The following is a 24,340-nucleotide window of genomic DNA, read 5'->3' on the forward strand; positions in this document are numbered from 1 at the left end:
CTCCTGGATCGAGTATTGGGAGAAATTTCGCGTTCGTGGAGGACTTTCTGATAGAACCACCCTGCATTTGCGTTATATAGAGATGAATACCACGATAACCTCCCATGGTTAGCCTGACTGCAAAAGGACTCTAACCCATGCTCTGTGGTCGATGCAAGCCGGATGAGGATTCAAATGGACCAGCCATCGGTGGGATTCGAAACCAGTTCACCTCTTTGGAAAGTGAACGCTCTATCCCCTGAACCATCCTGCTCTCCCTTTTATTTAATTATATTTTTTTCGAACAAAATTAGCGGTTACAAATTCGGAGAACATATCATACGAATCGCACACTAACCAATGGCCGGATAAATCATGCTGCTAAAAGAATTTTTGTATCAAACCCTGGCGGCTGGTGTGCGTTTAAACCACTGTTTTTATTTTTCAAAACCTATAATTAGATACATGATGTAGATAAGATCAGTTTCAACAACATTCTCAACATACAATTGATCGTTACAAAAAGGCATTTACAAAAAATACAGAAGAGAATTGTGAAAACAAAAGTTTCCTTTGATTATTATTTATATAACAAACAGATAAATTCTGAATCTCACCAAATTCGGAGATAACTTCTAATTTTAAAAAAAAAAGAAAACAAAAAGAACTAATACAGAGCTAAAAATGTGCAGCTCTGCTTTCAACTAAAATGGTTAAAATTATTGACAGATTTATAATTAATTTAATTTATAGAGACTAACCAATAAATTGCGATAAATTACAAACTAACAAGTACAAAAGTGAAAAGAAAAAATCATTAAAAAAAATTGTGATCCCCGAAAGGTAATCACAGGTTACCCATTGGCAAAATGTTTGTCTAAATTTTTTTTACCCTCTTTATTTTTGATATTCACCTTAATTAGTATTGAAAAGGATCCAATTTGAACTGTAGGTTAGAATTTTTGATTCTTAATTAAAACAATTAAAACAAAAATATCGTTCAAAGGATGAAATTCTCTTTTATTCACAACTCAAAAATTATTTACGGCATATCTCTGGCCCAAAATCTCAAAAATAAACCATCTCAAAAATAAACTCACCAACTTAATGCATAACAAAATTAAAAGTGAAAAAAAAGAGTTCTAAAAAAATTATCGAGCAGCAATGTTCGCCATAGCAGCGAATGCAATAACGACGCATGCGCACTTTTAACTATTACTCTTGAACATAGCTGAAAAGTGTGATAACGTCCAAAAAAAAGATTTAATCTGAAAGATTATTTAATCGGTATAGACAGCAGTATAGTCATATTGATAGAGAAGTAAAAAAGTCAGCCAGAAAAGACAAAAGGAAATATTTCACAGACCTTGCCACTGAAGCTCAAGATGCAGCGCAAAAAGGACAAATAAGTACTTTCTATCAGAAAGTGAAACAAATAAAAGGAAATAAACGAAATTCACAATGTGCAGTACGAGACAAAAACAATAAGTTACTTACCACGGATAAGAGGATCGAAGAAACATGGAGAGAATATTTTGAAGATACGCTTAACGCACACCATGTTGAAAATTCTGAGCAACTCTCAAATGTTACATTAAATGTAGCATCTACTGTAGATTTTTCTTTGGAAGATATCTCGCTGGATGAGGTACAGAGTGCCCTGAGGGCCACAAAACCAAAGAAGGCTGCAGGGAGAGATGGAATCGTGGCAGAGATGCTTAAGGCAGATTTTGAAACCGCTACAAGACAGTTGCAAAAGCTCTTCAATGAAATCTGGAGAAATGAAAGAATACCAGAACAATAGAAAGAAGCAGTAATAGTGAAAATTCCCAAGAAAGGCGATCTAACAAAATGCGAAAATTGGAGGAGCATTAGCCTACTTTCCATACCGGGACAAATATTTGGAAGAATAATTTTGAATAGACTAAAACATGAAATTTATGGAATTTTAAGAGAAGAACAAGCAGGTTTCCGCAGTGGAAATGGAACAATGCAGCAAATCTTCACACTTAGAAATAACATTGAGCAAAGCTTAGAATTTAACACCTCTTTATATTTAAACTTTATTGATTTCAGTAAAGCCTTTGATTCAGTTAAGAGAGAGAAATTATGGGAAATTTTATCACTTTATAATATACCAGAGAAACATATTTTATTTTATTTTATAACCGTCGTTGAACAGCCGACCCAAATTCATGGGTTTACGACTACTTACGTTCAACTCCGTAGCCTTGTAATTTTGAACCAATCCAGAAGACAAGGAAACTCTTGGATCAGTACCCCCAGAGGTATTGATTTGTTGTGGGAACATGGAGGACTTTGAGACTCGACAGATTTAACGTGCATCAGTCACCATTTTACTACACGGGGAGTCTTCGGTCGGCGAGGATCGAACCCACGACCTCTTGGATATGAGCCCAGCGCCCTACCGACCAGGCTATCCCGGCCCCAGAGAAACATATTATCATAATCAAAGATATGTATGATAACAGCAAAGCATGTATAGAAGTAAATGGAGAATTAACTGAATTCTTTTTAGTAAAAACTGGCGTGAGACAGGGATGTGTTTTATCGGGATTTTTATTTATACTGGTGATAGACTGGATTATGCGAAACAGCTTGAAAGATGAAAAAAGAGGAATAAGGTGGAATTTCACAACTACTTTAGAAGACCTTGATTTTGCTGATGACATCGTACTTATTTCATCCAAATGTACAGACCTTCAGCTTAAAACAAAAAAATTCAACAAATATTCAAATAGTGTAGGTTTATTCATGAACGAGAAGAAAACTAAAGTAATGAGAATAAATCATAAGAAAAATGACAAAATTAAAATCGATAATCACGAAATAGATGACATAGAGTCATTTAGCTATTTAGGTTCTATTGTAGATAAAAAAGGTGGAAGTAGTGAAGATATTAGACAGAGAATAATCAAAGCAAGAACATGTTTTAAGGGATTACATAAATTTTGGAGAGAGTCAAATATTGAAATAAAGACAAAAATAGTTGTTTACAAAGCAATTGTTAGAGCAGTACTATTATATGGCGCAGAAACCTGGAAACAGACTAAGATCGAAATACAAAAATTAGAAACCTTTCAAAACAAATGTTTAAGATTTATTTTTAAAGTTTTCTGGCCTTACAAATTATCAAATCAAAATCTATTAAAGAAAGCTAAAATAAAAACAATCGAAGATGAAATTAAAAAACGAAGATGGAGCTGGCTCGGACATATCCTTAGAATGCCCAAAGAAAAAATTTCATCTGTTGCGCTTACATGGGCCCCTGATGGTAAAAGAACAAGAGGAAGACCCAGACTTACCATCCAGCGCATGTTTTTGGGCGAATTAAAAGAATGTAGAATATCTGGCTGGGAGGAAGCAAGATTTAGTGCTAAAGACAGGAGACGTTGGAGGGATATGCTAGACGCCTTAAGTGCCCAAGGCACGTAGAGGATAAGTAAGTAAGTAATGTTCACCATAGCAACGAATGCAATAACGACGCATGCGCACTTTTAACTATTACTCTTGAACACAGCTGATAAGTGTGATAACGTCCAAAAAAAGGTGCGCACGCCACCAAACCCAAAACACCCATTTTGAAAATGGGTAAAAACCCATACATATAGTATGACCCCATTACAGCATCCTTCTAGTTATAATTACCGATGCATAACGTCATGTTCGCTAGTTCACAAACGCAATGTTATATTAATATCCATTAGAAAGTCCACAAAGAACAGCTCCTTCCAAATACAGTGACCGAAATATAGTTAAAATTTAAATTTAAAAGTTATTTAAAAGTAACTATTTTTAATAAATGAAAAACCGAAATTAACACCTCAATTGAAGGATGAGTGACTCTTGATCCCTTAAATTCTTAAGGGGACATGATTTATGGTAATCCATAATCTTTTCAATGGGTACCACAAATTTATTCTTATTTTAAAGTTGTGTTCACACTTCTTTTATGAAATGTCACAATGTGGATTATTTTAGTGTCAAAACATGTGATTTTTACAGATGACTTGACTTGTGTTACTTCTCGAAAATGGCAGAACTAACATATTATTTTTAATGAACTTTTCCCTTTTTATTTTAAGTCTAAGAAATTGAGTTGTCTAAAGATTTTTTTGTTGGTTACAAAATTTTAATAATAGTAAAACATTGCCTTGTTAAAATGGATCGATTAATTTCTTGTTAATGATTAAGTTAATTTTCAGCACTAAGATAAAAACGACCTTACGATTTAATGCCCGTTTCCTCTCGGAATAAGACGGTCGTTATATCGAGAATTGACTGTATTTAGATTTAAATGTATAGTTAAATATTTTGTAATCATACGAACGATTCCTTAATATGTGCCCTCGATCGTTCCATTCATCAATATTGGTTCTGGGGATAGAACGTTCTTCTTCCAACGAGGTGAAACGGGTTCGAATCACAGTGATGCCAGAATGATACGAATTCCGCATCCGGCTTGAACCACTCACAGTGCTGACGTAAAAATATCCTTAGTGGTAGACGGAACATGGGTTAGATTGCCATTGCCTCAAGCTAACCATGAGAGGTTTTCGTGGTTTTCCTGTCCATGTAACGCGAATGCAGGTTAGGTCCATCGAAAAGTCCTCTACGAAAGCAAATTTCTCCCAATACTTGATCCAGGGGTTCCCTTGTCTTCTGGATCGAGTTCAAAATTACAAAGCTACGGAGTTGAACGCTAGTTGTTGTAAACCCCAAAAAATTGGGTCGGCTGTTCAGTGACTGTTATGAAAAAAACTGTAGCTACCTGAGTCAGAGTGACAGAGAGGATAGATCGTTCGTCTTTCAATGAGGTGAACCAGGTTCGATTTCCAGCGATGGCTGGTCGATATGAATTGAACATTAGCAGTCGTAAACCCAAAACATTGGGTCAACTGTTCAACGATGGTTATAAAATTGTGTCTACCTTCCATATTTTAAATGTTAGAAATCAAAATCCGTCGAAAAATTGCATGTTTATTCAGAGAAAATACGTTTAGGGACCTGATTTCGTAACTTCAAAAAACGTTATAAACGTTTTGAACATTAGTGTTCGTAAACCTAAAAATTAGGTCGGCTGTACAATGACGGTTATAAAATGAAAAAATAAAATTCATCATTAATTATTCACTTTATTATCTGACATCCCCTTTATTTAAATTGACTTGCGTCCTACGTTTAGCGGCACTTATGTCAATCAGTAGCCTTGCGATGCAAATAATTTCATTTATTTCGATTAGAATAAATCTCACGTCATTTAATCGCAAAATCCCTCTTTTAAACGTAATCTCTCATTTTTCCTCAAATTAATAACATTATTCTCTTATGCGCGGACTTAAACGCTTTCGGAAGCTCCTTCATTTCAATATTGCCCAGTCCTACTCTTTTCAAAAAGGTACTTTTCTAATCCAATTTTTATGACCCCCGTTTCACTTTCTTATTTCACGCCCGGGTATTAAGATTCTGAAGCAGGGGAAAGCTAAGCTCTTAATGTTACACCCGACGACCATTCAGAAAGTGTTCTTGTTTTCGAATTCTTTTGTTTCTCATCTGCCCTTCCCTGCCGCCTTCACTCAATCCGACATACCATGAATGTAATTAATGAGTATACGCAACACGAATGGGATTGTGGCCTATTGATTGGTCAAAGAAATAAAAAAAATATAATAAAATAAAATAGAGAGGGTAAATCGACTTGAGTGCCCTCTAGCGCACGTGAAGATGGGCCTCGTGTTGTCTAAATGACTATTCAGTCATCCTCGTCCCTGCCTCTGACGATCCCTCAATCTGCTCTCCATCCTCCCATGGAAGTGAGCGTCCCATCTCCATGACACACCACGTGTTCTTTTTGCTCTTCTGCATCCTGAGAGCGGCTCTCGCTAACTCCTTCGATTCGCTGGAATTCAAAGGTAAATATCCAATCGAAACATTTCCTTTTTCAATGATTTCTTTTTCCAACTTTATTAATGGATTTAGGAGTAAAGTTGGCGAAGAAAATAAAGTAAAGAAGTGAACGAATTTAAAAAGTCCCAACAGGTGTGTTATTTTTTTTTTCTTTTCTTTTTTCTTTTTCTTTTTTTTTCGTAGTAGGAGGAGAGATAATTTTTTTGTTGAGATCAAGATTTTAGAAATAATAATGATTTGACTTCCAATAAACGATACATTGAACACTAGGAAGTCATTTTGACTGCTTTTTAATTTAAATTGGAAAAACAATGTATATAATGGCACAATTTCTTAGAATTTTGTGACTTTTTGCATAACATATAATTTTTTTATTGTTAATATTTACTAATAACATGTTATATAACTATAAATAACATTAAAAAAATATTAAAAATTAATTTTGACCAAATTTCTCAACACATTAGTTATTCTTTCACAATCCAGCCATTTTGTCTGCTCTTGGGCAATATAGGTATATACTAAGTTTCAGTCTTTCTTGTGTTAAAGGTATTTAATGTTACTTTAAATTGTTAGTTCGCGATCGACCGCCATCTCTAAGAGTGGAATTACTGAATTAATTTGTTTGTGTATTAATTAGCAATTATAAATTACATGACATTTTAATGAATATTTTAAGCAAACACTGTAGTAAAATTAAAAACAGCTTTTAAATAGGTAATTTTCACTTTAACTAATAACTACAATGAAAATCAAACAAATAAGTTTATTCTTTGCAATGTTCACTTCGGAATCCCCTTCATTCAAATGGATTTCTCTAGAACAATATATTATCTAACATTCTGAATGTTTACTAACCACTTTATTTAATGGCCTTACATGATTAATTGTGTCAGCAATGGGATTTGGCATGGTGTGGTAGCGTTCGTTTCTTTAACTGTAATAAGAACCCCAGAGTGCAAAGATTTAAAGCATTGCATCTAAATTTCCCTATTGAGTTGTATTTAAAAAACTGTATATGTTAGATAAGTTTTAATTTAAATCTTTACATAAGCGATAATTTTGTTATCGCTTATGTAAAGCGATAATTTTCTCAGAGTTTGTATTCCTTCATGGGAAATTAAAAACGAAGCAGCTAGTCTTAGTAAAACGGCTAATATGCAAAATAGGTTTTCGGAACTCCAATCTTGGTCCTATCTTTGTAAAAAACGCTTAATCTCCAATACTTAGTACTAACGTATATATATATCGCATCGAAAATATCTCTTCATCAGCTCACACGATATATATATATATATATATATATATATATATATATATATATATATATATATATATAAGCTCAAAATGAAGAATAAAACAAAGAAAAATAATAGACATATGAAAAAAAAGGGGGGGGGGGAAATAATAAGTAAAAAAAATAACAGACAGTTTAAAAAAAAGGATGAAACTTATGTTTTTCTTAACTTTCTTCGTGTTTCCTTGCATTTATTTATATATATATATATATATATATATACATACGCTTAATCTCCAATACTTAGTACTAACGTACATATATATCGCATCGAAAATATATCTCTTCATCAGCTCACACGATTATATCTGCAGAAAAAAGGAGTTTTTTTTTTAATTTCTTCTTCTCTTTTCTTTATTATTTTCCATGTTTTCTCTATATTTTTAACTTATTTCATGAGTTCCATAAATTGAAATTTAATAATAAATAAATAATAAATAAAACTTATAATAAATAAAACTTATTAATTTCTTAATTTTCTTAATTTTTCTCTTTTTACTTTTTATCCTTTTTGTAATATATATATTTATTTAAACCATTTGTGCTGATCCTTACGTGAAATAAGCTTGAATGCAATTATAACACCACCACCTGTTTTTTTTTTTTTTCTACGAGTGTTTTCGAGACTATCCCATCTCTCATGTTATCACTTTTTTTACGTTTTTTTTTTCTAAAATGTTCATTTGAGGGAAGTTAAAGAGTTATTGTACTGTATAAAAGATAAAGAGGAAAAATTTGATGTATAAACCGTTGTAACAAAACAAGAGATTCTAGAGAAATTTCTTCCTCAATTCGTAAAAAAAAATCATTACAAATGATATTCTTCTGTAATTTTCTCTTACAATTTTTCAATTTATTTTCTGAATATTCCAGATTACAGTTATCTTACTCTTTCTGCAAATAATAAAAATATTTAGATACAATTTTGATCAAACGCTGATTAAGGTGAGAACTTCTCGGATCTTTCTCGATATTGTTTGGATGATTCCATGTAAGAGCCTCCCTCTTTCTAACATACTGCTTGTATAGAAAGTTATAGACAAATATTTTTATTGTTTGAGAAAAACAAAAGTGATGCTGAGAGCTGAGATATCTAAAAAGAAATTTAAAAAATTGATCCTCTTTAATGGTTTATTTGATTTATATGGCTTATTTTACTATTAGTTAACTCTCCCTATATCTCGCTCAAATTTTCAATAAAATACTTTTTATTTATCCATTTAAGTTCAAATACATTCTTTTAAACGTGTAGTGGATGATACTTGATTTTAACACAGTTTTTTTTAATAATAATTCATTGATTAAATAGGGATGAGCGAAAAACGAAATGGAATTTTCAGATGGGTTAAGCGTTTTAACTTTACTACAAGCGATTCAGTTTTTACATATTTTAAAGATAACATAAGTGATAATTTCTAACTTATATTTCATAACTATTTGGAAAAAAATAGTTTATTGAGCACATATAAGTATTTAATTATTTTTTAGTCACTGTGTGAGATAAATTTAACTGAGAACATTACATGGTTTCACGTGTGGTCCACGTCACCAAATGTATACTTTTGTGGTAGTCTGATACCACGCGCTTTTTTTTTCAATCCTTACTATTAGTTCACACTCTTCCTATATCTTTATATATAAGAAGAGAGTGGAATGATAACACATAGCCAATCACAGAAGACTTCTGGTTAGTTACGCACAAAACAGCCAATCAAAATTGAGAACGCATGAGTGTTTGAAAGGTGATAATTTTTAATAATGCTGTCAAAAAATACAAAATACAAACTGACCTCAAATAAAACGCAGAGGATAAATAAGAATAATTAAGAAAACTCTACTATTACGTTTATTAAAAGGAAGATTTTCAACAACAAAATTATAACATCGCCTTTCCAAAAGAAAAAAAAATAAATCTCACACGTTACGTAAAGCTATAAAAAGACCAAACGATTATTTATACGAGCGATTATATATGATTATTATCAACGAAACTTTATGCAAACGATTGTTCATGACGTCATTAGATAAAAGTTTCATTAACGCAATATTATCCAGTGTTTATTAATAATTTTGAGTGGCAATGTAAAAAGATAGTTGTTCTAAAGTTTTATTTTATATATATATATATATATATATATATATATATATATATATATATATATATATATATATATATATATATATATATATATATATATATATATATTATAAAACTTTATAAAATACAGTTTCATAGGGAAGAAAAAATTTTAAATATTTAATAAAAAGTAACTAAAATAAAAATCTTCTTTGTTGATCTAAGTAGGAATTAACTTTAAACTTTTTTTTATATATTACTTGTTTAAAGTAATAAGAGAAATTATCCCCTAAATTACTTTGTACATGTAACAGATTTAGCACTTCTCGCCTTTCTATCCTCGCATTTACAAAATATCAAAACAAAACTTTTTGGTTGTTCTACTTAACCCCTTGAAGAACCCACTGTCGAAGTTAGAGACGCTTTTCTCGGTAAACGCATTTTATTTAGGATTACTGTCAATTAGGCTAATTGTCCCAATAATTATAAAATATTGAAATGAACATTTTTTATTTTTTATTTATTTTGAATATTTATCTTGATATCTTTCCTTAGCTTTAAATTTATATTGATTTCTAACCCAGTAAAAACATGTTTTCTAGCAGTACTGCCACTTGGAGTAATATTCCCGATAATAACGAAATATCGAAAGAATTTCAGATTTTCTATTAATTGCATAAAAAACTGATGTTCTATTTTAATTAGTAATTACTAGAATTAGTAAGTGAGGGCTATTATATAAAAAGAGGTAAGAATCAGTGATGAAAAGATTATTTTTTGCACCATTATTTAAAAGCCATTCTGCTGTTCTAATTCTATTTATTATAATTCTTATTATATTTTTTCTTATTATGCTTTAATTATATTTTTTCTGATTCCTTTTATTGTTAGAAAAAAATAATTTAACCAGAAAAATGAAGCGAAAAATTAGGGTCTGCATTCATTTCTAAATCTTCATTAAATTTATTGGTACTTATTTGCTTCAATGGGTTGAAATAAACGTGCTAACAAAGTACTTGTATTAGTACAGTGCGAAAAAAAAATCAGCCTGAATAACTTTATTTATTCTTCGGTTTTTCACGTACTGAAAAAAAATGGAAGTACGAGCAAAAAATTTTCTATTTGTTATAAAAACTCTTGAAATGGCGAAGTACGCCAAAAAGTGAAATTAACATTAAGACGTCTAAATATTGAATCGATTTCCTGACCATCCTAATAAGACCATATTTCCCAGATAGCGGGCAACTTCTCATATTTTGAGGGCCGGAAATCAATATTTATTTAAAAAATGTATGCTTATTCAGAGAAAGTATGTTTTGTGTGTGATTTCGTAATTTCAAATATTGACTGCACTTATTAATTAGCATACTTGAAGTCCCCCCTTAAACAAATTATATTGATATATTGAAGATTGTCAATATTAATATTTTTAATTAAAGAAATTAAAATTATGAATAACTGTTTCTTTTAGATTGAAATAACTAATTTTGAAAAAATATTAAATTATTATAATTAATAATTATAAATAATTATAAGTTAAAACTTATAATTATTATAGTTTATAAAATATAGTTTTAAGTGTAGCGTATGTGGAGCATTTTACCTTTAGCGCAAAAAGCAAGTGTTTTGTCCTGTAATTCAGAACCAAGACTTATTAAAATGCTAAATATAATATTTTTTACTTATTTTGGGATAAGTAATTAATACGAAAAATAAAAATAAAAAAATAAATAAAATATGTAGATTAAAAATTCTGCGCCAAAGGGTTAATGAATCATCATAGGTTTAAATAATATAATTATCTTTTTTGATTATCTATCTCATTTTGATTTCATTTATTTATTCCTTATGATTACAGTACAACCTAAATTTCATTCTTCAATATTTTCTTCGATAATTTAAAATACTAAGAGGTCTTGTTTTGAAAAAACTGATGCAATAATTTATTTTTTTTCAGAAGCAAATCTACCAAATTCTACCAAAGTTTAAGTTATTCACTTAAAATATATGTACTATAAAAAAAATCTGTTTGCTTGTACCCTTACCTTTATTTAAATAATTTAAAATTTGAATCAAATTTGTTTGGCAAACAGTTGGAAAAAGTTCTCTTATGATTTTACTTCCTTAATGCAGAAGTCTGTTTAGAAGAAATTTGGGTCCGTTAACGGACCCTTCACAAAATATCTTTTCATAAAAACGGAACCTTCACAAAATATTTTAACTTAAAAACGGATCCTTCACAAAATGATTTTTCTTTTAATCGGACCCTTCACAAATTTGTTTATCTTCATTATTGTTTTGTTAATTGAATAAACCCTCTCCAGGGCAGAAAACAAGAAAGATGGATGTAAACGAATTAAGTTATGTCTTCGGCAGACGATTCTTCCATTATTCGTCCGAAATGAATATTCTGCGTTCAGCAGTATAAGCTAAATACCAAATATTTGTATGTTGCATCTCTAATTTAGAAGCAGCAATTGTTGTTTATTTTTTAAAATTTAATTTTTTTAATTACAATTTTACAGTGTTGAGCATAATCTTGTATGTCTATACAATTTAAAAACTCCTTGAAAAAACTTTTTTTTTTTGCAATAATGGACCCTATTTGCACAAATTCATAAAAGCGGACCCTGGTTGAAAGAATGCGAATAATTTTTTCACAATTTCACGAAAAACGGACCTTTCACAAAATGTCTGGACAGACCCCTGCTTAATGATACTATTAAGATCTATTTGTGAAGAATGTAAATACGTTTGCTCAGTAATTATTTTTAAATGAAATATATATTGTTATAACAAATTGGGCAAACCGTAAATTAATATTTTTGCTTTTTTGATGATATATTAATCAAATTATAAGCCCGCATCAATTTATGCATGATGTTGATCGTTAAGTTCGAAATCATTAAATGAAACTCCTTAACGGTGACTTAAACTCTGGGGAAAGACCATTAGACAATGCCAACCTTCATCTATCAGAAGGTTGCCCAAGATTGAATCAAGTTAGCATGTCTTATATACTATTGAATTGATGTTTAATAATCTTAGTTGCAGTTTCGCCACAAAACCAGCATATTAAAGAAATTGTAAAGCAATAAATAAATTTAGGAAGTCAATTTAAGCTATTGTAAAGTGTATCGAAGTAAGGTAATAAAGAAATACGTTGAAATGAAGGAAGAACTTTTTTTTTATTTTTAAACTCTTAATTTAGATAGAAATTCAACTAAACTTAGTAATAGCAGAGTAAAATAAGAAAATTAAGTATTACATTTAGAATACAAAAATATTTCAACGAGAAACAAAATCCTTTTCACTTCTATTAATTTTATACTGATGACAAACAGTAGAATATGAAAATTAATGTGAGAAATCTGAATTCCATTATGTAATTTTCCTGCAAATAAAAATGTACCGCCTGCAATAGAAAACTGCAACATCATCATCAGGTTCTTATATGCAGTTAGAAAATTGATTTGGGTTAATATTTGATACTTGGGGGCTAAGCTCCCTGTTCTCTGCGGCTCACCAACCCCCCTCCCAATAATTGTTTCTTTACACACAAAAAAAAATTTTTTTTTTTGCAAAAGATTAATTTTATATGTACTAAAAAGAATTCTGTTTGCTTACGCTTTTGCCTGCACTTCTCACTTCAAATATTAATATCTAATAATATTATAAATATTTAGATCAATTGGCGATTAGAAGTAATCTTTCAAAGTAATCATTTTTTAAAATAAGACTTAGATTGTTATAACTTTATATTGTTATAACAAGTTTGGTGAGTTCGCAACTAATTTAATATTTTCGCTTACCAAATATTAAATACTGTTTTCGCTTGCATCACATTGTGCATGAAGCTGATCCTCAATTGGGTATACCATAGCCTACGTCACAGGTTGTGTTATTACTACTAAATTTAACCCATGAACGGCATTTTCTGCGAGCCTAACTTCAAGCCACAAATAAACAAACGAAGTGTTTGATCGTTTAAATAGCTGCTCGCCAGATTTTATTGCATTATAAAGAAAAGTAATTGATATTCGATTTTTGATTAATAATTGATTTATGAGTAGTTGTGTTTTTTTATATTATACCCAATTCTAAATCATTTAACGAATTTCTATAACGGGAATTTATTGCACTATTTATGTTGTTTGCTAACAATAATAATTGTAAAACGGTCAATAAGATTAGACACTTTTTTCAATAACTTTACCTTAAAATAGAAATCAAAATTACATTTTAATAATAAATAAAAGAAAAATCCCCTTAATTTCAAACTCTTAAATCATTAATAATTGCAGTACTGGAAGATAACTTTAAATTAGAGATGCAAAAATATTTATAGAGAAATAATACCTTTTAGTTTTTATTAATTTTATGCTGATGACAACCAAAATAATATGGAAACGAATAAGGCAAAATTGGATCCTACCACTTGATTTTCCGGCTAATAAAAATCCACCGACGACAATGGAGAACTGCGCAACCATCATTAGATTCTTATACATACTTAGGCACTAACAGTAGGGGAGAGTGGGGTCAATTGTAACATTTTTTACTCAACTATTTTTAACTAACAAAAAATCCAATATATTAGTATTAATTGACAGACGAGTAAAGTAGACTATCCTCTACTGGAGAAAAAAAATAAATACCTTATTTTAAATATTATATTAGTTATTAACAATTTTTGACAGTCGCGCAGTTGTTACAATTGTTCCCACTTACGGGGTCAATTGTAACAGTTCATAAATTCAACTAAAGCATAGTTAATTATACATATTATCATAGTTGTAATATATTTTTTTATTGATCAAAATTGTAGTGATATTTTAGGAGTAAAACTAATAATGAGCAGTGAACTAAAGGGTTAAACTTTTAACTTTAAGGGGTTAAAAATTTTAATTTATGCTGTGAAAGGTGACAAATAAAATAATGCACATGCAACATAATATAAATGATATAGGAAACTATTGGTGGTTCTTAAAAAGCTAAGTAATGGTTTGTAAACATAAGATTAATTATTTTCAGCTGTTACAATCGTCCCTTTATTTATTGTTACAATTGTCCCCAAGACGCCATTTCAGCTTCATTTGTTAAAAACAATGCTAGTTAATTAGCAAAACTAATCTTTTTTTATTGAAATGTTAATTAAAGTGTCCACTTACATATTCGGTTACTAATTTTTATTTGTTTAAACAAAATTACTTTGTTACAATAGAATATTCTAATACCAAAAAAAGTACTTGCCTGGCGTCAAAATATCTTTTGTGATGTAACGCTTTCAAAAGTACATAAAAATGGTTGCCATCAGGGGTGTACATGTAGATTTATTAAATACACCTTGTGCGCCACCTAGGAACCAAATCTAGAACCCGACACTCGAAATTTTTGCTCTGTTACAATCGTACCCTGTTACAATTGACCCCACTCTCCCCTACATTTGATTAATTAAAACGATTTATCTAAATGAGAAAGCAATTTTGCTGGTCAACTCTTTCCCAAACGCTATTTTACCACGTTTATATAAACTTGCCTTCGTGTATGTCTGTCCGGGTGGAATTTTGTAATCGATTTTAAACTAACTTCCCGACTAGCTACAAACTTCAAATTTGGCTCATAGTTCAGAATTGGATGACAATGCATGAAAATGAAGGAAAAAAAGACTTACAAAGTGAAATAAAATTAAAATTTAAGAAATTTTTCTGTTATCGGATTAATGTCGATATAGAAGTGGTATGACGCTTTTACTCACACAGTCCAATCCCGTCAAAAATCAATCTTTTTTTTTTTATCACTTTTATTGTTTTCGTATTTACAATAGGTAATAATTTTATAGCTTTTTAATCTAGAACAGTTTCCACTGCTTAGTGCTTATAAATCTTTTTAAGCGGAGTTTTGATACTTTGGAAGACTACCAGACTTATGAAGTTCCCCTACTGACAATTTAGTTGACGATTCGCCAAATAATCTTGGCTAAAATTTATGTTTCAATCTATGCATTTTATGATTAATAAACTGAGAGTAAAAGAGAGATTATATTTTTTGCATACAATTGTATAGATGCCTGACTATGTAAGTTTTTAATTTATTAACTGTGTGCCAGAATTAATAGAATGCAAAAAAAATAATTAATTATTGCGATTTGATTATTTTTACATTGATTGTGTAAAGAATTTTAACAAAACTAACAAGAAAAGAACACGAAAAACAAATAGAAAAATTGTGAGCAATAAAAGGCAAAATGATTATTGTCTAATTTTTTTTACCCTTTTTATTACCCTCTTTATTCACCTGAATTAGTATTGAAAACGATCCAGTTGCAATTGTTGATTAGAATTTCTAATTCTTAATTTAAAACAATAAAAACAAAAATATTGTTCGAAGGATGAAATTCTCTTTTATTCACAACTCATATTTATGGGATCTCTCTGGTCCCATATCTCAAAAATAAACTCACCCACTTAATGCATAACAAAATTAAAAGTGAAAAAAAAAGAATTCTACAAAAACTATCAAGCAGCAACTATCTCATAACAAAAACTATCTCATAACACCCATTTTCTCAATGAGTAAAACAAATTTTGATAATTTAGTTCGGCTTATGAATTTTGTCTTTTAATGTAAAGCTTTGGTTTTAGACAACAAGCTATAAGGAAAACGCACTTCAAACTGAGTAAAACAAAACTTGTGAAAAGAATTTTACACAAAAATGAAAAGTTAAAACAAAACTAGATATTTGAAGTCACCCTACTAAAGTTTTAGTTGACGATTTGCCACATAATTTTAGGTAAAAATATGCTTTAGTCTATACATTTTTTTCATAATAAATAAAGTGTAAATGGGAGAATCTATTTTTTAAATAATATTTTATAGGAGCAGCGATAGCTAAGGGGATGGAGCGTTTGTCTTCCCATGAGGTAAACCGGGTTCGAATCCATAAATGGCTGGTCGATACGAATCCGCATCCGGCTTGCACCGACCACAGTGCTGACGTAAAATATCCTCAGTGGTGAACGGATCATGAGTTAAATTTAAATTCCCTTTGCCGTCAGGCTAACTCAAGATGTTCTCGTGGTTTTCCTCTCCAGGTAACGCAAATGCATGTTAGTTCCATCAAAAAGTCGTCCACATAGGCAAATTTCCTACAATATTTGATCCAGGAGTTCCCTTGTCTTCCGGAATGGGTTCAAAATTACGAAAGGTACGGAGATGAACATTAGTAGTCGTAAACCCGAAAATTGGGTCGACTGTTCAACGACGGTTATAAAGTAAAATACAATCGTATAGATGCCTAAATATCTAAGTTTCTTATTTAACAAACTGTGTTCCATAATTAATAGAATGTAAATAAAAACATGAATTTCGATAAATAAGTTCTGTTTATGAATTTTGTCCTTTAATGTAAAGCTCCGATTTTAGACAACGAGCTATTAGAAAAATATACTTCGAACTGAGCAAAACAAAATTTGTGAAAAAACTTTTTCCCAAAAATGAAAACAAAAAAAAAACTCCAATTTAAACAGACGGAATGAAATAACTAAAGAATTAAATTTAGTTTTTTCACAAATAAAATTTTAAATATAATTTGTTAAGCTTTAGTCCTTAATTCAGACTGAGAAATAATTTTCTACTAGTCTTAAATATAATTTGTTCAGCTTTAGTCTTCAATTCAGATTCAATTTCTAAATAAAATCTATACTTCTCTGTGTTGTTCAAATTTAGTGAAATGTTTTACAGAATCTCCTTCAACATATCTGGTTTATTTCAAGTAGTCTAAGATAAGTTCGTAAATCTAAGTTTCGTCAAGCAGTTTTCTAATAGAAGCATTTTGTAGCTTTAAATACACACAAGAATGCTCCTTATTTGTCAAACTACGTAAGATTTAAGAAGAAAAAAACTACATTAAGTGTCAGGTATAAGGCTTAAGTCACTGAGATTCTGAATAAAGTTTTAGTTTGAGTAGCTTTAAAAGACTTTTTGAAAAATATTGAACTATACATACTTTTCTAGTATCAACTCAAATGCAATTGAAAAAAAATAAGATTACCAAAAGTTGAATTATGAGCTAAAAGGAAATAAACAAAAATATGTTTATCTTCAAAAGCAAATTTCTCTTTTGAAAAATAATCTTTAAGAAATATACCTAGTACTGTAATTGTAAATGGAGGTAATAAAAATTGCGCAATAAAATATTGCAAAATGTTCCGTATTTATTTAAATATATTATAAAGACCCTGGTTTTTACGAAAAAGTTAAAAAAAATTGTTCTTAAACGTACATTTTTGATAACTTAGTCAAATTTTTCCACACATGAATATTAAAAATAAGTACAATTTTATAGATCATAAAAATTCTTTATAGTGAAACATTACTTCGACAGCAAAAATGTGGCAGAAAATAGAAAACCTTTTCAGACGTTACCCGAGATTTAAACAATAGAGAAAAAAGAACGCTTATTAATAGATTATTAAGCAATGCTAAAAGAAATTAATTCTTTCCAATTTATGAAGCAGTTTAGATTCAGAGCAGAAGATTCAAAATTCAACTTACCCCGTTCCTAATGAACCCCTCAGATTGGATATTCTCATTTTAGAAGAACTACTTGATGTTTAAGAACTATTTAAGTAGATCTTGTGTTCCTCAATATGGGGATTCCAATTCAGTTGTTACACGATTCTTTCGTTCCATTACATATTCTATCTTCACAAAGATGAGGGTTATTTCAAATTTGGTTCTAATTTTTTACTATAAGCGTTTGTGTATGGAAAAATGCCAAGCAAGTAATTAGAAAGTTCGCTTTGAATCAACAGAAACATTCGTTAAGCGCGAAATCATAATATATCAGAACATAACGTAATCAACGAAGACATGCATCTCTGTTCAACATAACTTTACTATGATCTCTCACAAACTAAATCTTATTTTAATTTACGTCACGCCTTGACTGAAATTACATACATTTGCGACCTTGTGTCATTCATTTAGGCTTATAAGCCTTTGTAAAGAAGAAGGTAGTTTACTTTATTTACGTCACACTAGATCTGAGCAATGGGCTATTGGTGACGAACTGGGAAACATCCCTGAGGATGATCCGAAGACTTGCCTTAGCAATTTCGATCCTCGGCAGTATTCAGAGAAGGGAATCACGAAGGGTTATCAAGGTTTACTGTGGGATTCGAACCAGTGACCTCCACGCTTCGAACAGATTTTAGCGAGCGATATTGACCTGCTTTATGTGTTTAAGCATGCATCGAACAACAAATCAAAAATACTTGCTTAATGAATGCAAGAAACATTCAAACAATCGATATGCAATTTATTCTAAATGTTCGAAAACGTACTTTAAACTGAAGAAATAAACAGGCAAAGAAAAAAAACTCGTTTGCTTCAAAGCACGGATTAATTTTCTCCCTATTCCAGTGGCAGAGTTGGCCAAAAATGTAATCGATTACATTTTTTTATTACAGTAATCAATTACGTGAATCATGATTACAATTTTCCAAAAATTTTGATTACAGCTGTAATCATGATTACAATATTGATTACAGTAATCAATTACTTGTAATCGTGATTAAAAAGTTTGAATACAGCTGTAATCATGATTACATAGTCGATTACAGTAATCAATTACTTGTAATCATGATTACAACTTTCAAAAAATTTTGATCACAGCTGTAATCATGGTTACAATTTTGATTACAGTAATCAATTACTTGTAATCGTGATTCCAAGTAATTGCGATTACAAATAATCACAACAAAAACGATTACGAGTAATTGCGATTGCAAGTAATCAAAATATAAGATTACATGTAATCATGATTACATGTAATTTGATTACACGTAATTTGATTACATGTAATTATGATTACATGTAATCTAAATACACGATTACAAGACTATTGTATTCTTATAAATGATTATATTTTACAGTAGATAGTAAAATGTATTTTATAATGATACATTTTGCACGTATTAACATGTACTGCATTTTGTACGTATTTTTATACGTACAAATGAATGCAACTAAAATGTATGTACATATGATTTTATCTAGTGCATATGTTCAGACATTTTAGTTTCACACACATGTACATACACTTATATTGTAGGTATAAAATATATGTACGTATGTATATAGATAATAATTACGTATGCATGTGCAAACAATGTAGACATGTACATTTATACACAATGAATATATGCATTTCATGCAAATATTTGTGTATATAAAATGTATATCTATGTTCATGTACGTATGTATATACAAGTAATTGTGTTTGTACGAACATACATACATTGTCTGTACAATGTATGTCCCATGCATGCCTGTGCAATTTATTTATGTACAGTATAATATAAGTATGCATGCACAATATAGGTATATCTGTAGGATGTAAAATATATGTATGTATACATGTACATGATATGCATGTCCAGTGTATTTATTTACATATACATAATATGTTCATGCTCAATGTATGTATCCAAATATGCATAATACATTTGTGTACGATTATACGCCTATGTGTGTTGTACGTACATTGGGTGTATTTATATTTTACATATATTCATACATACATTCGACATGCATAACGTACGTACATACACACATTTGAGATGCATATATTGTATAGATGTATATACATATAGCGTACAGATGTATATTCATATAATGTACATATGATGAAATGAACGTATAATGTTCATATAATGTACATATGTGTGTATATATACAGTACATATGTGCATAAATACATTGGGCATAATTCTTTCGTACCAATTTTACATGTGTACATGCATGCTATCCCTATCTATGCATATGGTGCAATGAATATATGTCCAATGAATGTATCCACACATGTACAATACACGTATGTTCCATGTATGCATATCCATATGTACTATATATGCACGTACAATACATGAATGTATATACATACATTGTACATGTGTACATACACTACACGTATACATATGTACATTACATTTATGTCTAAATATGTGTACAATGCAATAAATAAAATACATGTAAGTTAACTTTTAATGACTCAAGCAAGTTAAATGACAAAATCAAACGATATTTAAATTTAGTTTTCAACTTTAATTGTTCTATATCATTTTGAAATTCTCTGAAAAAAAAATTATTTTCAGGTATTTTCATGAAATGTTTGACAATATAGATTTATTTTTTTATAACATAATGCATGATTCATAGAAATTTTTCAAATGCTAAGAAAAGCGGTAAATTTTATGTGTGGAATTAATATTTAGAAATTCCAAATAAAATTATCGTTTGCTTTCTAAAAAATATGAGGTCGAGTTTCATATGCCTTAGAATAAATTTTAAAGCAAATTTTAATAACTTTACTCATTAAATGTTTTTAATGTATGCACAATGTATGTGTATATTGTAATTACATATATTTAAATGTACGCATGTATTTGTACACTACTTGTAATTATGTACATGTATACGTTGTATGTACATGTGTACATTGTGAAAAAGTTGAAATTCTCTGTTGAAATTCTCTGGAAAAAAAATTATTTTCAGGTATTTTCATGAAATGTTTGACAATATAGATTTATTTTTTTATAACATAATGCATGATTCATAGAAATTTTTCAAATGCTAAGAAAAGCGGTAAATTTTATGTGTGGAATTAATATTTAGAAATTCAAAATAAAATTATCGTTTGCTTTCTAAAAAATATGAGGTCGAGTTTCATATGCCTTAGAATAAATTTTAAAACAAATTTTAATAACTTTACTCATTAAATGTTTTTAATGTATGCACAGTGTATGTGTATATTGTAATTACATATATTTAAATCTACGCATGTATTTGTACACTACTTGTAATTATGTACATGTATACGTTGTATGTACATGTGTACATTGTGCATATAACTATTTTTTTGTACATCCATGCATTACATGGGCATAAGTATTAACAAAGTATGTAGTTATACAAGTACATACGTAAGTTGTACATAAGTACATACTTTGGTGCACATATATCGATGTACATATAAATATGCATGTATACATGTACGCATTTCATTTACGCAACTATGTGCATATATTGCACCTTTAAATAACACTCTTACATATTGTACGTAAATGCGCACAATTTTATATACATACGTACATTGTATATACGTGCCATTATCGTAAATTTATACAATATATGAACTTAAGTACATAAAAGCATGCAAACGCATAAACATTATTTTCATATACGTCCGTACATACATTGTCTATGTATACAAAGATACAAAACATTGCCTTTTTGTACAAACTAACATACATTCGTACATGTATCATAAATGCATAATTATATGTACTAAGCATATGCGCATTGCATTTAGTATATTACAATATAATTATGAATATTGTACGTACAAACAACGTTTGTGCATACATTGTATGTATAGGAATCGCAAATTGTACGTTCATGCGTGCGTACATTCCATGTACATAAAAATGTGTAAACACATGAATACTTACATAAAAAATTTGACTATAGTATACAATCGTAATAACTTGTAATCGTATAGTTTGATTACAAGTAATCACAATTACATGTAATCAAATTACATGTAATCATATATTTTGATTACTGGTAATCATAATTACTCGTAATCGTTTTTGTTGTGATTACTTGTAATCGCAATTACTTGGAATCATGATTACAAGTAATTGATTACTGTAATCAAAATTGTAATCATGATTGCAGCTGTAATCAAAATTTTTTGAAAGTTGTAATCACAATTACAAGTAATTGATTACATAGCTGTAATTATCTGCAATCAATTACAGTTGTAATCGATTACTGTAATCAACGACCAACTCTGTCCAGTGGTCTTTCGATTTTTGAGTTTCCGTTCTTCTTATTCGAACCTTGTTCCCTCAACCTTGTTTAGTATTGAGTGGATTTTTGTCTATGAAAATTTGGTAGCTTATAACTTGAAATTGTAAGATAAATTTCTCTATACAATGTATTAATATTCGTTATTTAAAGCAATGAAAGTAGAAAAAGAAAAAAAGAAGCTTTTTAAATTTCTATAAATATCAAAGAATTACGTATACTGAAGAATTACGTATACTTACGTATTCTGAATGACCGAAACCAAGAAGAGATTGTCGACGTTCACCGGTGAATGTCAACAATAGCGTAGTCCTTTTAGTGAATGTCGGAAATATTTGTTATTAATGCAAGTTCATATGTCATATTAACTTACTCTTTGATATTATTATATTTAATCGATATTTCAATATTTGCTGAGGACAGATTAGGAGAAATATCAGTATTCGGAGTACCGGTCACATGCATAATGGGCAGTGGCACTTGATCTTAAAAACATTGATGTAGGGCATACCGAACAAAAGTATACCAGATAGTGGCACTTAACTAGACCTAATACATATTTTGGACATTTACCAACCCTACTACGTGATTGTCAACATTCACAGGTGGAAGTCAACAACCAACAATTTCGGTCATTCACAGTAATATATATGCATTTTAAAGCATTCATTTTTGGATGATCCATTTTCGAATTAAGAAATGTTTTAAAATTGTTAATATGCAATTTACGAGAGGCGTTATTATGATGCAGATCAGAAAAATAAAAGTTTACGCAACCGTAATTTTAATCGTTGATATTTTTTTTATTTATTCGATATTCTAATGCAGGGGTTTCCAACTTACACGAGGCCGGGGGCCGCCATTAAAAACCCCAGTCAAATGGTGGGCCGCACCTTTATCAAAATTTTATATATAGGACTTTTTTACGTTTGGAGGAACGTTAACTATTACTGTTAGATTTACTTTCAGATGCGCACCATGCTAAATTATATTAACAAAATACAAGAAAACTAAATGAAAAAGAGCAACATACACGATTATTTTTGTATTTGAATAAAATATTTTCTTGAATGCAAAGCATGAGAAATAAATTTTTTTGCACCGTTGGTATGTTAAATTTCACAGAAACGAAAAAAATAAGTTTTTCTTAACGAAAGAAAAGTATTTTAAACCCATATAGATTTTTTACGAAAAATGTCAGCAAAAAATCACAACTAATATGTTTTAGTTCGCGGGCCGCAGAAAAGGCTTCGCAGGCCTGATGGGGCTTACGGGCAGTCAGTTGGTAACCACTGTTCTAATGTCTGCTACGAATAGATTAGGAGAAACATCAGTGTTCGGAGTACCGGGTAAATGCATACTAGGCAGTGGCACTTAACCTAAAAAAAAACATTGATGTAGGACATACCGGGCAACTGCATATATGGGATAGTGGCTGTGAACCTTAAAAAATCAGTGTAGGGTATACCGGACAAATGTATACCTGGAAGTGTCACTGAACCATAAAAAAGCATTGATGTAGGGTATACCGGGCAGTGGCACTTACCTGGTATATATTTCGGACATTTACCAAAGCGACTATGTAATAGTCAACAACCACCAATTTCGATCACTTACAATAACATATATATGTCTCGGCGAAAGACCGAAATCGGTGGTTGTTGACTTTCACCGGTGAATGTCGACAAACACCAAATACGTCGGTGAAAGATTGAATATTTCATTACATTCTTGTACATTCGGACCCTCACCGGTGTATGTCGACAATCACAGATATGCTTTGGTGAATGTCCGAAATATTTATTACGTTCGATTTGATATGAATTTTTTCGTGGGTATAATTACATTTATTCGATATTTCAACCCTACCAGGGGTTTGTCCAGACATTTTGTGAAAGGTCCGTTTTTCGTGATATTGTGACAAAAAATTACTCACATTCTTTCAACCAGGGTCCACTTTTATGAATTTGTGCAAATAGGGTCTGTTATTGCAGAAACAAAAACTTTTTCAAGGAGTTTTTAAATTGTAAAGACATACAAGATTATGCTCAACACTGTAAAATTATAATTAAAAAAATTGAATTTTAAAAAATAAACAACAATTGCTGCTTCTAAATTAGAGATGCAACATACAAATATTTGGTATTAAGCCTTTACTGCTGAACGCAGAATATTAATTTCGG

The 24,340-nt window shown here is 30.1% G+C and overlaps 1 protein-coding gene across 1 annotated transcript in view; it reads left to right on the forward strand.

Moving 5' to 3' along the window:
* Nucleotides 1–5,702: 5,702 nt before the first annotated feature.
* Nucleotides 5,703–24,340, forward strand: part of LOC107453928 (neurotrimin) — a 98,996-nt gene continuing 80,358 nt past the window's right edge. The window contains exon 1 of the mRNA XM_043043863.3: nt 5,703–5,912. Within this exon, the coding sequence (XP_042899797.1) occupies nt 5,831–5,912 (82 nt within the window). The 5' untranslated portion in view covers nt 5,703–5,830. The remainder of the gene's footprint in view (nt 5,913–24,340) is intronic.

The sequence above is a fragment of the Parasteatoda tepidariorum genome, chromosome 10 (genome assembly GCF_982258835.1).
Source record: "Parasteatoda tepidariorum strain Cologne lab strain chromosome 10, Ptep-v5.0, whole genome shotgun sequence".
Lineage (NCBI taxonomy): Eukaryota > Metazoa > Arthropoda > Arachnida > Araneae > Theridiidae > Parasteatoda > Parasteatoda tepidariorum.